General features: G+C 35.9%; 5 protein-coding genes across 5 annotated transcripts; 3 read left to right on the top strand and 2 right to left on the bottom strand.

Annotated features, from left to right (window-relative positions):
- Positions 1 to 3,624: 3,624 nt before the first annotated feature.
- On the top strand, positions 3,625 to 3,783 carry RHIMIDRAFT_198104 (GATA-domain-containing protein; the record flags this gene model as incomplete). The annotated part of the gene is made up of 1 exon (XM_023606257.1): positions 3,625 to 3,783. A coding segment is annotated over one exon (159 nt), but the record flags the coding sequence as incomplete, so codon positions are not given.
- Positions 3,784 to 4,505: 722 nt separating this feature from the next.
- RHIMIDRAFT_289023 (uncharacterized protein) lies at positions 4,506 to 5,049 on the bottom strand. The gene is made up of 3 exons (XM_023613610.1): positions 4,875 to 5,049; positions 4,806 to 4,818; positions 4,506 to 4,755 (listed from the first exon to the last, which is right to left on the bottom strand). The coding sequence occupies exons 1-3, from the start codon at positions 5,003 to 5,005 to the stop codon at positions 4,594 to 4,596; spliced, it is 306 nt and encodes a 101-aa protein (XP_023469864.1). The 5' UTR covers positions 5,006 to 5,049; the 3' UTR covers positions 4,506 to 4,593.
- An 835-nt stretch (positions 5,050 to 5,884) lies between these two features.
- On the top strand, positions 5,885 to 6,939 carry RHIMIDRAFT_246733 (uncharacterized protein; the record flags this gene model as incomplete). Its single annotated transcript, XM_023610340.1, has 4 exons — positions 5,885 to 6,036; positions 6,058 to 6,063; positions 6,088 to 6,440; positions 6,497 to 6,939. 4 exons carry the CDS (start codon positions 5,885 to 5,887, stop codon positions 6,937 to 6,939), a joined length of 954 nt encoding a protein of 317 aa, XP_023469863.1.
- A 401-nt stretch (positions 6,940 to 7,340) lies between these two features.
- Positions 7,341 to 7,865, top strand: RHIMIDRAFT_58155 (Sm-like ribonucleoprotein). Its single transcript, XM_023615431.1, has 2 exons — positions 7,341 to 7,357; positions 7,415 to 7,865. The coding sequence occupies exon 2, from the start codon at positions 7,425 to 7,427 to the stop codon at positions 7,797 to 7,799; it is 375 nt and encodes a 124-aa protein (XP_023469862.1). The 5' UTR covers positions 7,341 to 7,357; positions 7,415 to 7,424; the 3' UTR covers positions 7,800 to 7,865.
- RHIMIDRAFT_222598 (OPT superfamily oligopeptide transporter) lies at positions 7,799 to 10,154 on the bottom strand (the record flags this gene model as incomplete). Its single annotated transcript, XM_023607462.1, has 4 exons — positions 7,799 to 8,889; positions 8,935 to 9,312; positions 9,381 to 9,896; positions 9,956 to 10,154. The coding sequence occupies 4 exons, from the start codon at positions 10,152 to 10,154 to the stop codon at positions 7,931 to 7,933; spliced, it is 2,052 nt and encodes a 683-aa protein (XP_023469861.1). The 3' UTR covers positions 7,799 to 7,930.
- Between the last annotated feature and the right edge of the window lie 2,600 nt (positions 10,155 to 12,754).

Here is a 12,754-nt window from a genome sequence, read left to right as displayed (position 1 = left end):
GCTTAGTAAACGATATGACCTTAAGCATACTGTACCAACAAAGAAGTATGGAGGCGGTGGAGTCATGGTTTGGAACTGCTTTCATGCAAATGATTTAGGTCCTTTGGTCTTGGCTGACGGCACAATTGATCAAGATAAATATATGAATATTTTAGCCAAAAACTTCCATCCCTGGTTCCCGCAGCTCTGCCAGAAAGAGGAAAAGAACTTTACATTCCAAGAGGATGAAGCTAGCTGCCTCAATTTGTGGCTATGCGCCATGGTGGAAGAAACCCCACTATATCAGGGGCTTTAAGTACTGGTCTGCACAAAGCCCTGATTTGAATCCGATAGAGCATGTTTGGGCCGCTTTGGGTAACCTTATCAAGGAAAGGAGAAGTGAGATAAGAAACACGGAAAGAGTTGAGTGCCGTGCTGAGAGAAGAGTAAAAGAAAATAAATCCTGGATTGGCGGCATGTTTGGTCGGAAGTATAAGGCTCGATATGAGGCGGCAATTGCCGAAAAAAGAGGGTCGACAAAGCATTGATTTTTCTTTTTATTTTATATTCTTTAAATATACATGTCAAAGTTTGTTTTTTATAAATATGGAGTCTTCAAGCACTGAACAGGAAGAGCAATGGCTTTCCAAACATTTGATACATAATTTCCGAAAGTTTAATTTACATTTGGTATGAAACCGAATTATGTGTGACTGTGGTAGTCCATTCTCTACCAGATCATATGCTGGTTCAAAGCTGATGGTACGTGGCTTATAAATAAATAGAACTTGGCCTTTATGCCCCTACAAAAAAAAAAAGAGAAGAGGAAGCGGTTATGCTTTATAATGCTCATATAAAAACGTTGACTCTTTTGTACTTTCTAAGGTATTTGCTGACTATACATGATCTCGTGTATGAAATAGTTATTTTACTACTTTCTATCTTTTTGCTTCTTGCCCGTGATACTTGTTAAACAGATCGTTTATGAAGTGAAGTTGGATGAGCCCTTTTGTAATACTTTATTTTAAACACGCTTCTGCCTTTTGACTACTTGGTTAGAAATAGAGGGCTTCTAAACCTTTTGTGCCTTAATTATCATACAGATAAAAAATGATATATAGTCTAAATCTCTACCAACACAAGTATGTGCATCACATTCGATAAGGTGTAATGAATCAACTTATGTCAATAAAAAAAGTACAAATTGTCAACAGTTAAAATGAAGGAAATATTTTTTATAATATACCATAATATTTACTAAGGTATAGAGAGTACAAAGAATATTTTAAACTGAATGACAAAACAAGCAAAAGTAATGAAAAAACGTGTGCACCTTTGCTCTTTAATTTATGAAAGGCATGTATACAATGCTGTAGATGATACATCATCTGGTCAGATATGCTATTGCCAAATTAGGATGTCTATTTAGTTTGCGCCTTATGCAGGCTGACTACCTGCTTAATGTACCCATTATGCATGAAGAACCTTTACTTGTAAACCCACAGAATGACCCAGCTTCCATGCATGCACATAATCACACTGTTATTTCGATGCAGTAAGAAGCATTTATAAGGATGAAGAATAACATACTTAGCGCGCCATTTGATGATGAAAAGTAAAATATGGTTGACGACTGTATATCAATAATAAATGTACATCATTGTGCTTTACAAGATAATGCTATTTTATACGTGCAATATATTGACATCAAATAACATTTTAAAGATGTTCTCAGCAGCAATATATATCAAGAAAGTTTTTAAAATATTTATGTAACAAAGAAAACAGCGCCTCATGTAATAAAGGAAGTGCTTCGAAATGTGAGTAATGACTGCTGGTATCGAGTGTTGTTTTGGTATATATAATTGAGATGAATGACTTGATTTACGTACTATAAAATACTATGAAAGGTAAAAGAATGAATAGACAGAAAAAACGAGGAAAGCCTTTTTTTTTACTTGTATTGAATAAAGAAAATATCAGAAAAATAGCTGAAATTACTCGCGTTGCCTTTGCCCATTACCACCAATACTCTTCTTTTGTTAATAAATTAGACAGTAAACGAGGCTTCTGCTTTTTTTTTTAAAAAAAAAAAAATAGGAAATGTGAAAAAAAATTAAGGAATTTCATTTTTGACTCACTACTAAATATTATGTCGTTATATCAAAAACAAGAGATTAGTATTGTGTTTACTTGGGCCTATACATGTATATATGCTTTGCATTATTGAAAGAGGCTCAATTAATCAAATGTATAAACTTAAAGATGCCTAATGCTCAAAGAAATGGAGAATAATAGTAAAAATTCTTGTTTTATATAAATGACGATGGTTTTTATTTATCTTGCTTTCAATTGCACAAAATCAAGTGCAATTTGTCTTTTAAGCTAGTAAATCAAGAGTATTTTTATAAATGATTTATGCAATTATTAGTGATTTGTAAAATGATTTTTTTAAGAAGTAATAATAATGATAGGTATAGCCATTGTACCCTATAAGGACAAAATGAAACGCTACTTTTGCGAGTATAATATCTGAGCTAGTGCAGGCACAAAAGTAATATTTTTTTTATAAGAAAATATAGATACACAAGCATGCTACTTTTATATCAAAAGCATAGATAAATAAGGCTATGGGACTTTTATATTTAATAAATTAACGATGTCAATGAGGATAACTACTATATCTAATTTTTGCTTCTTTGATGCGGACGTGCCCGAATCTAAGAAATAGCACGTATAGCTGCTATATTTATGGTTAATCATAATTGACAATAGATCATGCAAGACTGTATTTATGTATTTACTCAATATAAAGTAAAACAAACAAGTAATGATCATATTTCCATGCCAAAGCTTTATATTTGCAGATTTTGTACCATTTTACTGACTCGGAACAAATGAATAAGTGATGAATGACTTGACATGTTTATACATAAATAGAACGATGACAAATATTGTTGAATAAGGGTATATGCATTGTAGATAAATGAGTGACCATATTAATTAGGTCTTTGTTGTCCGCGTAACATGATGGCTACTTTGCATAGTTATGCACCATAGAAAGAGGAAAGATATTAAATATTCCTAAAAACCATCAACTCGGTAACATTCTAGAACTATTTCTGGATATTGAAAGCATGGTCAGCTCCGAGCTTCATTTATTGTTGCATAAAACCATTTGAGGTATCACAATTTTCTACACTTTTGCTGCAAAAACAGTCTTATTTTGGCAAGATTATTTCATAGTTCCCATGGAAACAAATTACCAAAAATCTACGACATCATCAACATGTCATTTTCATTTTAATTTGAAAATGTGTTGTAAAAATTAAAAAACTCCTTATAATTAAATGATCTTTCAGAACAGCTGTGCAGATGCAATGATGTGCAACAAGAATAGGCGTCATTTCAATGCCAGATATAGGACTGCTTTCAGTTCAGGGCATAATTTCAACATTTCAGCAAATAATTTCCAAAGATGGATAATGCGTAATACAATACTGAAGAAAAATAAAGCTTCTTGGTTATCAAATTTAAGTTTGTTTTATCTTATCTTTTCTTTCTTCTTACTTATCTTTTTCTCTCTTTCTTTTCTTTATGAATAAAGTGCTTGATAAAGAAGAGTGTCGTAACTGTCAAAAGACGATGATACGATGCTACAACTGTGATGTGACGACGACTCCACTTTGGAGAAGAGACGATGACGGAAACACCATTTGTAATGCCTGTGGACTTTATTACAAGCTACATAATGTACATCGTCCACTTTCTTTAAAGAGAAATGTTATTCACAGACGAAAGCGTGTACAAATGTTACAGCATAGAAAGATACCAGAGGAACAAATGCATGTGTTTCATTCCCAGCAAACAAGACTTGAACCAAAACATGCGATACCTAGTGAGGATACTAATCCTTGTAAATTGTCCCCTATACAACAAAATAAAGATATGCCTCCTTCATTACCTCATCTTCATACACTTATCAGCACTCTAGTTAAATCAGAAATACAGCAAGAACAACATGAGAATCCATCAATTTCACCACTTACAAACATGCTCCTGCTTGAACCTAATCGTTTCCGTCAAATATTGACCAACAGGCGTGATGAACTCCAAACAGAGATCAACAGTATTAATCAACTTTTATCACAATCCACACTATTGGACACAGTTCAACATAACAATACAATCATGTCATCTGCGAAGGAGCAAAAGCGATCGTCTTCTCAAAGCACAGGCTTATTTGATTCTTTGTTGCATGCTATAGAATTAAGCAATCATCAACCAGATGTATTTTTATCACACAAGAGGAATTCTATCAATAAAGACGAAAGGAACACAATATCATAACACAATGTTATCTATTTTCCCACCTCTATTTTTTATGTGAGCTTGCATAAACTACATCTTGGCAGCATAGTAAAAAATAAACAGATATGACTCTCTTTCAGAGTAATCCTATTGAAAGATGTGTCTCTCTTTTTTGAACACATTTGATTCATTGACAAAGATCATGTCTTCTCTTTTGTATATATATATATATGTGTGTGTGTCTATCTATCTTTATGAGAAAGTAAAATTTATTGTTTTCTGCATCTAAATTGGTATGCCAAGCTATGAGAGACTTCTATTGACTGAGCGACGTAATTGACCATCTGCTGTATTTGCTGTACTATCACCTTTTCCACTTGATGTTACTGAATTGTCCTTTGTGTATTCTTTCAATCGATTAAGCGTATAATTTTTGGAAAATAAATAAGAACCAAGGGCAACTGCATTAAAAATGTTAATAAAGGACACTTTACTGTATTCATTATTTTACCAGCAGATAATGCAACCCTGGTAAATAAATCAGTAAAGTGAGTACAGATACAACAATAAAATAACTTTTTTACCATCCTTTCATTATAGATTTGGGTGTGTTCTTCATTTTGAGAATGAAGAAAAAAAAAGAGAGAGAAAAAGGTGAGCTGACTTTTTTTTTAAAAAAAAGAAAGTAGGCACTAAGCCATTGTTTGTTATGCATACAATGACAACTAATGATAACATTTTACTTTATGCAAGTCTTTGGGCCCTTCAACATCTTATGCATCATTACCTTATTTTTGTATATACATCACCCTTTCTTTCCCTCTTTTTTTTTCAGTTGTTTGATGATTTCCCCTTTGCCTTTGTTTAAAATCATGAAGCAATGTTCAAGCAAGGCAAAATAAAGATTGCTCTTTTTTTGTTCATAAATCTCTTTTGAAATAGATGATTACAGTAGAATCCTAATTTAGGAATCAAACATTGTCGTCTCTTTTTTTTTTTTTTTCCCTTCTTAAAGTCTAAATCCGTAAGTGACCTGTTTCCTTTGATAAAATCAACATAACTCATACATCTTTTAAAGAATATACATCAACGTCATCGTCTTTTTCTATTTGTGTCTTTGTCCTTCTCTCTTTGTCTCTCTTTTTCTCTCTCGTTTTCTTTTTTTGCTAAACTGAATAATGACATGTGATACAAATATTTCTTCTTCCGAACTAACTTATCTTTCTCTTTTTTTAATTTTTTTATATTTTCCTTAGCTTCATCATGAACGACGGACGTTCTCCTTCTTTAATCTCTTTGGGAATAAACACACAGACAATATTCAGTGGAAGTTCAGTATCATCTAATTCACCTTTAAATTCGCCTTTATTATCCCCAGCAGGCTCGCCATTTCCAATGGATCCTTCTTGGGATCAGCTACAAAGTCAATTCAGTCAACAAATGTCACTTCATCCACCTCCACCTCCACTCTCAACTACTGTACCTATTACAAATAAATCTGGAAGTAATAATACATTTGTACATAAACTATACAAGTAAACAAGCTTATATATATTCGTATACACACTTTATTAAGTATATTATTCATTCTAGTATGGTTGTCGATAAACAGTATCAACACTTGATCGCTTGGACATATACGGGTACTTCATTCATTGTCTGTAATATTACTGAATTTTCAAGAGAAGTACTACCAAAACACTTTAAACATAACAATTTCAGTAGTTTTGTTCGGCAACTCAACATGTAAGAACCCTTTTTATATAGAAAAGAGTGAGTGATTGATACTTTATATAGGTATGGGTTTCATAAAGTAAATAAATCACCTAGAGGACATCGCACATTAGCCGAAAATCAAATTTGGGAGTTTTCTCATGCGAAATTTATCAGAAATAGACCAGACTTGTTAGATGAAATCAAACGAAAGGCATTAGAAACGGATTCTAATAAAAAAGATCCCGGTGATATAAACTCTCATATGGCATTAATGCAGATGTCTCAGTCAGACATGATGCAACAAATATCCCAGTTACAAGATGGGTTAAATCAAGTTATTCATGAACTAGAAGAAACTAAAAAGAAGCAAAACTTACAGCAACAAGTTATGAAGGATATCATGGATGTGATGACAAGACAATATGGAACAACATGTAATTCTCTCTCTTTATTTATCAAGTTACACATTCATTAACCCTGCCCTTTCTAGTTAATCTATCGTTGGATGGATCATCGATCGAACTAAAACAAGACCCCGAAAGACCACCTCCACCCATTTATATAACAACACCTGAACAACAAGATCAGAATCTATATTTAAATATAAATCAACATAGATTGTCTATCCAAAGATCACCCTCTCCAAGTCCAACCTTTACATCTTCCATACAGTCACCTTTACCTCCTAGTCCATGTACACCCCATTTCCTTAGTGATGACGAAGCCAATTCTATCTATTCTCCTCGAAGTCCATTATCTTATAATGCTCACTTGATAGAACAATCACAACAACAACAACAACAACAGCAGCAGCAGCAGCAACAACTACATCAACAACATCAACAACAATTGCAACAATTACAACAGTTACATCACAGACAGGAATTGGAACAGCTACAACAACAACAACCTTATCATACATTTAATACTTGAATAAATTATTGTTTAATAATACAGTCAAGAAAACAAAATGTCTGTATCAGAGTGATAGACAGCTACTGCTGTACTCATCCTTAGCTATCCTCAAGCATCAATTCAGATAATGACAAAAAGAAAGACATGGTATTCACATTCCACATAATGATACCCCCTCCTTCTTTCTCTTTGACTATAAATAAAAAAGAAACACCAGCTTCTCTACAACAACAGTCTTAAAAAGTGCTTAAAACTGAGGAATAGGATAGAATATGAGTATTTCTAAAGATCAATATAAAAGATCCATCTATAAGCTACTAATAACTAAGAGAAAGAAGAAAGACAAAAGGAGACCATTGATATAAATGGTATTTCCTGTGACTTATGGTGTCTTTAAATAATCTATTTTCCTTTTTTTTTTAAAAAAAATAGAAAGGTATAGAAATACACAAATCATAAAAGTAAAACTCAATCCAACCACTTTGATCATTAGCTCAACATAAATGCTTCCACTGTCACTCTTACACACAGCTGCTGGACATCCCATGCTGGTCGAATTAAAAAGCGGCGAAACATTCAACGGACACTTGGTCAATTGCGACAATTGGATGAATTTGACATTACGTGAAGTAATTCAAACATCACCTGAAGGAGACAAATTTTGGAGACTACCTGAATGTTACATCAGAGGCAATACCATCAAGTACTTGAACGTGCCAGAAGAAATTGTGGATATGGTAAAAGAAGAGGAAGGAAGACAGAGACAGCTTGCTGCACGTAACCGTGGACGAGGCGGACAGAATAATAATCGTGGTCGCGGTAACAATCGTAATCAAAATCGTACAGGAGGACGAGGTGGCTCAAACGTTGCTAAATAAAAAGAGAGAGAGAGAGAGAGAAAACAAGTGTTATGAATGCATTATGAGCACTGTAGAATAAATTTATTCATGATATACGTGTGAAAAGATATTACATTATTATTAGTAGTATATGTATATATGTAGATAGATTAACATTCGCCTTCAGGGCAAGAAAAGGTTACGACGGAGCCTTTTACATTAGCAATCTTGAAAACGGCCTGAAGGATAGCGGAGATACCTTGACCAGCAATCATACCAGCAGCAACGCTGTACATGAGGTTATCGTAGGCAGTGCTTCTGAGGCGCTTCCAGATTTTACCAGAAATCCAGCCAATAAGCATAGCGATAGGCACCTCAGGAGAAGTATTGACCATGGCAATACCAACTGCACTGACTGAGGGGTAGAATCTGTGGTACTTTTGAGGTACAAAGAAATGACGAACCAAGGGAAAGATAACACCGGCAATAGCACAAATAATGGTCGTGATCATTGAGTTTCGACTGAGAGGTTCAGCTGCACCTGTGAGGAGTTTGGCGACATTGGCCCATGCCTTGACAGCGACGAGACCAAATTCACACTTGTCATCGAGGTTTTGAGAAATGATGCAAGGATAAGCATCTGCAAAGAGAATAAAGAGACCAACGCCAATGGCAATGGCAAAGAAGGAAGCGACAAACTGAGCCCAGAATTGAGAGCGAGGAGAAGCGCCGACGAGTTGGCCTGTCTTTAGGTCACCGACCATATCTACAGCCTGAGAGGCAGCCGAAGCAGAGATGTTACCTGCCATCAAGTTGTTCTTCATCATCGCCTTGAGACTGTCGGCTGGCATCTTGGCAAACACAAGCTGAGACATCTTACCGATGGATCCTACAGGATTGATATCCGTTTCACCTGAGGCCTGGATACCCACAAAAGAGAACAAGAAACCGAGAATGATGGCAATAATGGACTGATATACAGGCATACCAAAGTATCGACCCATAATAGCACACGTAAAGATGACCGAGACCAGCGTGCCAGAGACCCACCAGGAGGCAGGGATCAGCTCTTCAGGCTTGTAGATTTCGTTTGTATCAGTCACATCCTTGTACTTGTTTATCTCTCCCTCTGTCAATTGGGCTTTAAGGACCACGCGACGGAAATAATGGACACCACGCATGACGGCAGATCGTATTTCAAGAACGCCACCCTTGATACCACGCCAGAGTGACTGGTAATGGATGAGGAGTTCGGTGAAGGCAGTGATGGTCATTAGAGCAATACCAGGCCACAAAAAGAATCGGTTGGTCGTGTCACCCTTGGCGTTAAATCCCATAGGGGCAACGAATTCTCCTGTTCCAACCAAACAGGGACCAATAATACCGTACACAAAGAGAGTGCCAAAAAAGAAAGAAAGCACGGTAGAGCCAGGCGTCATGAGACCAGCGCCAAAGAAGGGAAAGTCCCACTTGAAGTTCCATCCCCAGTCAACATCGGCGCTCATCAGAGGGGTGTAGTTTGCAGCATGGCCAATGTAGTAAAGGATATGCACTGTTGATAAAGGACATTTTTAGCATACACGTAATATAACGCCTGTAGACATTCTATTTTCCCTGTACCTGTATCAAAGAATGGAATGAAATAGGAGATCAAACTCCAGAGGAAACAAATAACAAACCAGATACCCATCCAGATAGCTTTCTTCATTGCCTCTCGCTCCCCATCAGCTGTATCATGTAAAGACAAAATGGTAACTGCAGCTGCGCGAGGAGTAGGGAAAGTCAAGTCTTGCTTAACAACAAAGTGTTTACGAAGAGGAACAGCAAAGAAAAGACCGTAAAAGGCAGCAGAGATAGTAAACAAGACAAGGCCTGCAGCGTCTCCTCTAGGAGTTGTCATCAGACCTAATTTATACATTGCAGGAATACCGGACACGAAGCCAGCAGAGAGACCACCAGCTGTAGTGGCTGCAGATTGAGCAGTACAGTTTTCTTTAGGACCAAAGTATCCTCCACCCCATTTAGGAGGAAGTGCCTTTGAAAGAGGCTTGATGATCGCAAAAGAGAATATGGCGCCAAATAAAGAAGCACCAAACGTCCAGCCGATCTTTAGACCGAGATATGTATTGGATGCAGCTAATGAAAAAAGCAGAAGGTTAGCAAGTGTCACTTTTTCTTTTTGTGATCCCATTTACCAACTAAGCAACCAAGTAAAGAACCAACGATGGAAGCACGCCAGGTGAACTGATATTCTTCAACAAACTGATGCGCTAAAGTGGCAGGGTCTACAGCAACCTGACTTGTATTTTCGTGTTCATAGATTTCTTTCTTTTCATCCGTTAACGTATGATTCAACTCGAATCTTTCGTCAACAGCCTTTGGATTTGTTGACATATTGAATGAATGAAGAAGAAAAAGAAGAGATGAATCTGTTATCGTTCAATGGTTTTAAAACCAAAAAAAAAATCAGCAAACATTCACTTTCGCACGAATGATTCCTTGGATTCAACGTGAACAAGCGTTGGTATGGTTACTTGGTGCTACGTGTTGCCAAGGAATACTTAAATCTCCAATTCCAAAATTGGAAGGTTCTTATAGTAATTCCATCGTCAAATGGCCACTTTGCCGAAAAAATTGGTCAAGTTGTTGAATTTAAGAAACCGATTTGCAGGAATAATCACTGTGTGATAGACACGGAACAGAAAATACAGGTACAAAACTCTAATTTTGAGAAAATTTAAAAGTAAAAAGCACAATATCCTTGTGCTGTTAAGTAACTAAACGCCTTTATTGTGAAGATCAAAAGAGATATAATCCTAAAAGCTCATATTGAATCGTTTAATTGGAGAGATCGAAATTGTATATAAAATAAAATAACCAATCTATTGCACAATTTAGAAGAGATCAATTTAAGTAAAGAAATGAAAGAAGCGTGGGACAGGCTATGAATGGTAGTCTTCTTGTGCGCAAAAGAATAAGATGATTTTTCTATCTATAGCAGCAAGCATTACTCCCATTCAACTACGTGACTTTTTGAATGGCCTTTTTTCACTCATTAGCAGAGAGAACAGAAGGAGAAGAGAGAGAGAGGATGGGGAAGTAACTGGGGTAAAGAGTGTTTTATAGAATGAATAATGGCACATCCAAAATGTTCTTTCAAGCGTGTTCCTATTTATTCTATAGTGATTCCCTTTTAAAGTAATCACTGTGGATTATAATCCAAGTGATTTTGTAGAACCGTTTCTACAACCAAATCAGTCAGTTGGTGAAACGGAGGCGAAAAATGTGATACATGCTCCGAGCTACACCTTATATTCCATATATATAAATAAAAGACAAATAAGGTACTTCTTTTCTTCATATCTTTCTATGCTAGCACACATAATAATTTTCTATTCATTTTTTTTTCTGGGGGCGGGATCAACTTAATCTGTAGATTAAATCCACTTACGATACCATGGGCGGGTGGATATCACATTTTTCGCATCCGTTTCACTAACTGACTGATTGCATATCGTGCCTAACACAATCATAGTTGACTCCACTTTGGCTCCTAATGTTATATTGTTCTCCAGTGAAAAAATTGAATTTGCAATCTTAGTACTTGTAGTGTCTTGAGCCCTGGGCTTGTATAGTACTTCTCAAACGTGTCATGGTTCAAACTCCAGTTTGCATGTTGTTTTATTGCTTGAATCATATTTCCTTTCTCAACAGCTTTCGTGATGCTTGCTGACCTTAGCGAGTGAGCCTTGAAATATGCTGTATCTACTCTTGCTTCTTCCATCTCACCTTGGATCCATTTTGCCACTGTGGCAGGTCGAACTGAGGCTACACTCTTGCTGGAACTACTCAAATATGCCAAGAATAAAGTATGATTTTGTTTTATGAAGGCGTATAACGTCCTCACTAGGCATAGTTGTTGGCCTTCTCCTGGTCCGAGCTATATGATCTTCCGTTATGCTTCTTTTGGATGTCTAGCATGGATTGTCACACTTATAATGTCTTGATTTTCTTGTTGAAAGAAGATATTCCTGTGTTGTAGGCAATCTATGCCCGAGAGAGGATACTACAGTGTTGCAATACATAACAAAAGGATTGCTTTCATTTAGAGTGCTTGCAATGACAGATCGTTGTTGGTGGAATATTTCACTTGCAGATAAAAAACGAGACATCAAGCACGTCTGGGAAATTTACGAGCTTACTCAGCTGGCTTAACATCTTTTATGATGATGTATAGCTCACAAAAATCAGTTTATTGAAAGGTTACATCATAAATATTTATTGTATTTAAAAATAGCAAGATAAGCTTAAAAGCGAGGCAGAAGAAAAAGTAAAGAATGTATATGTTTGCTTACTTTGACATATGAATAGTTATAGGTACATCATGAAGTGAAACTACTGATTCTGAAGTAAAAAAAAAAAAAAAAAAAAAAAAAAAAGCACTACTCTTTATCTGCAGCCTGGGTCATTATAGTTAATGACAGAATTTCTAATTCAAATGAGACAGTTGCTTCTTTTTGATTTAGAGCTTCTAGCTCTTTCAACTTCATTCAGAACAAGGCTGCACAGCGTCAAAGCCATTCAAGTTCCGAGGGATGAAGTAAGATCCTACTTTGGCCATTCGGTATACTACTGGCACCTTCAAATCCATTTTAAATACATCACATTTAAAGCCTACAAGTGTACAAATTTTAGAGCATTGGCTCATAATAATTGCAGATAAACATTTAATGTTTACCATGAACTATTGTTCTAAACATCACTAGAGAATTAATGCCAATGTTCACTAATCGATTCAACAAGATTTGCATTTTCATTGAAAGCTTAAAAAAGTCGCCGCTGACCCTGCTATTGAAACACTTTACCTCTAAGATAAGAAAATCCATCTTCTGTTGTTTGATTAGGGCACTGTACTTTATATCGGGCTTTATGCGGCTGCTTCCTGCCAACTTGGTAAAATTTCTAGTGAAAGCGATAGACATCAGTATTCCATG

Source organism: Rhizopus microsporus (genome assembly GCF_002708625.1).
Source record: "Rhizopus microsporus ATCC 52813 unplaced genomic scaffold scaffold_2, whole genome shotgun sequence".
NCBI lineage: Eukaryota > Fungi > Mucoromycota > Mucoromycetes > Mucorales > Rhizopodaceae > Rhizopus > Rhizopus microsporus.
Note: the sequence above shows the minus strand (reverse complement) of the source record. Positions and strands in the feature narration are given on the sequence as shown.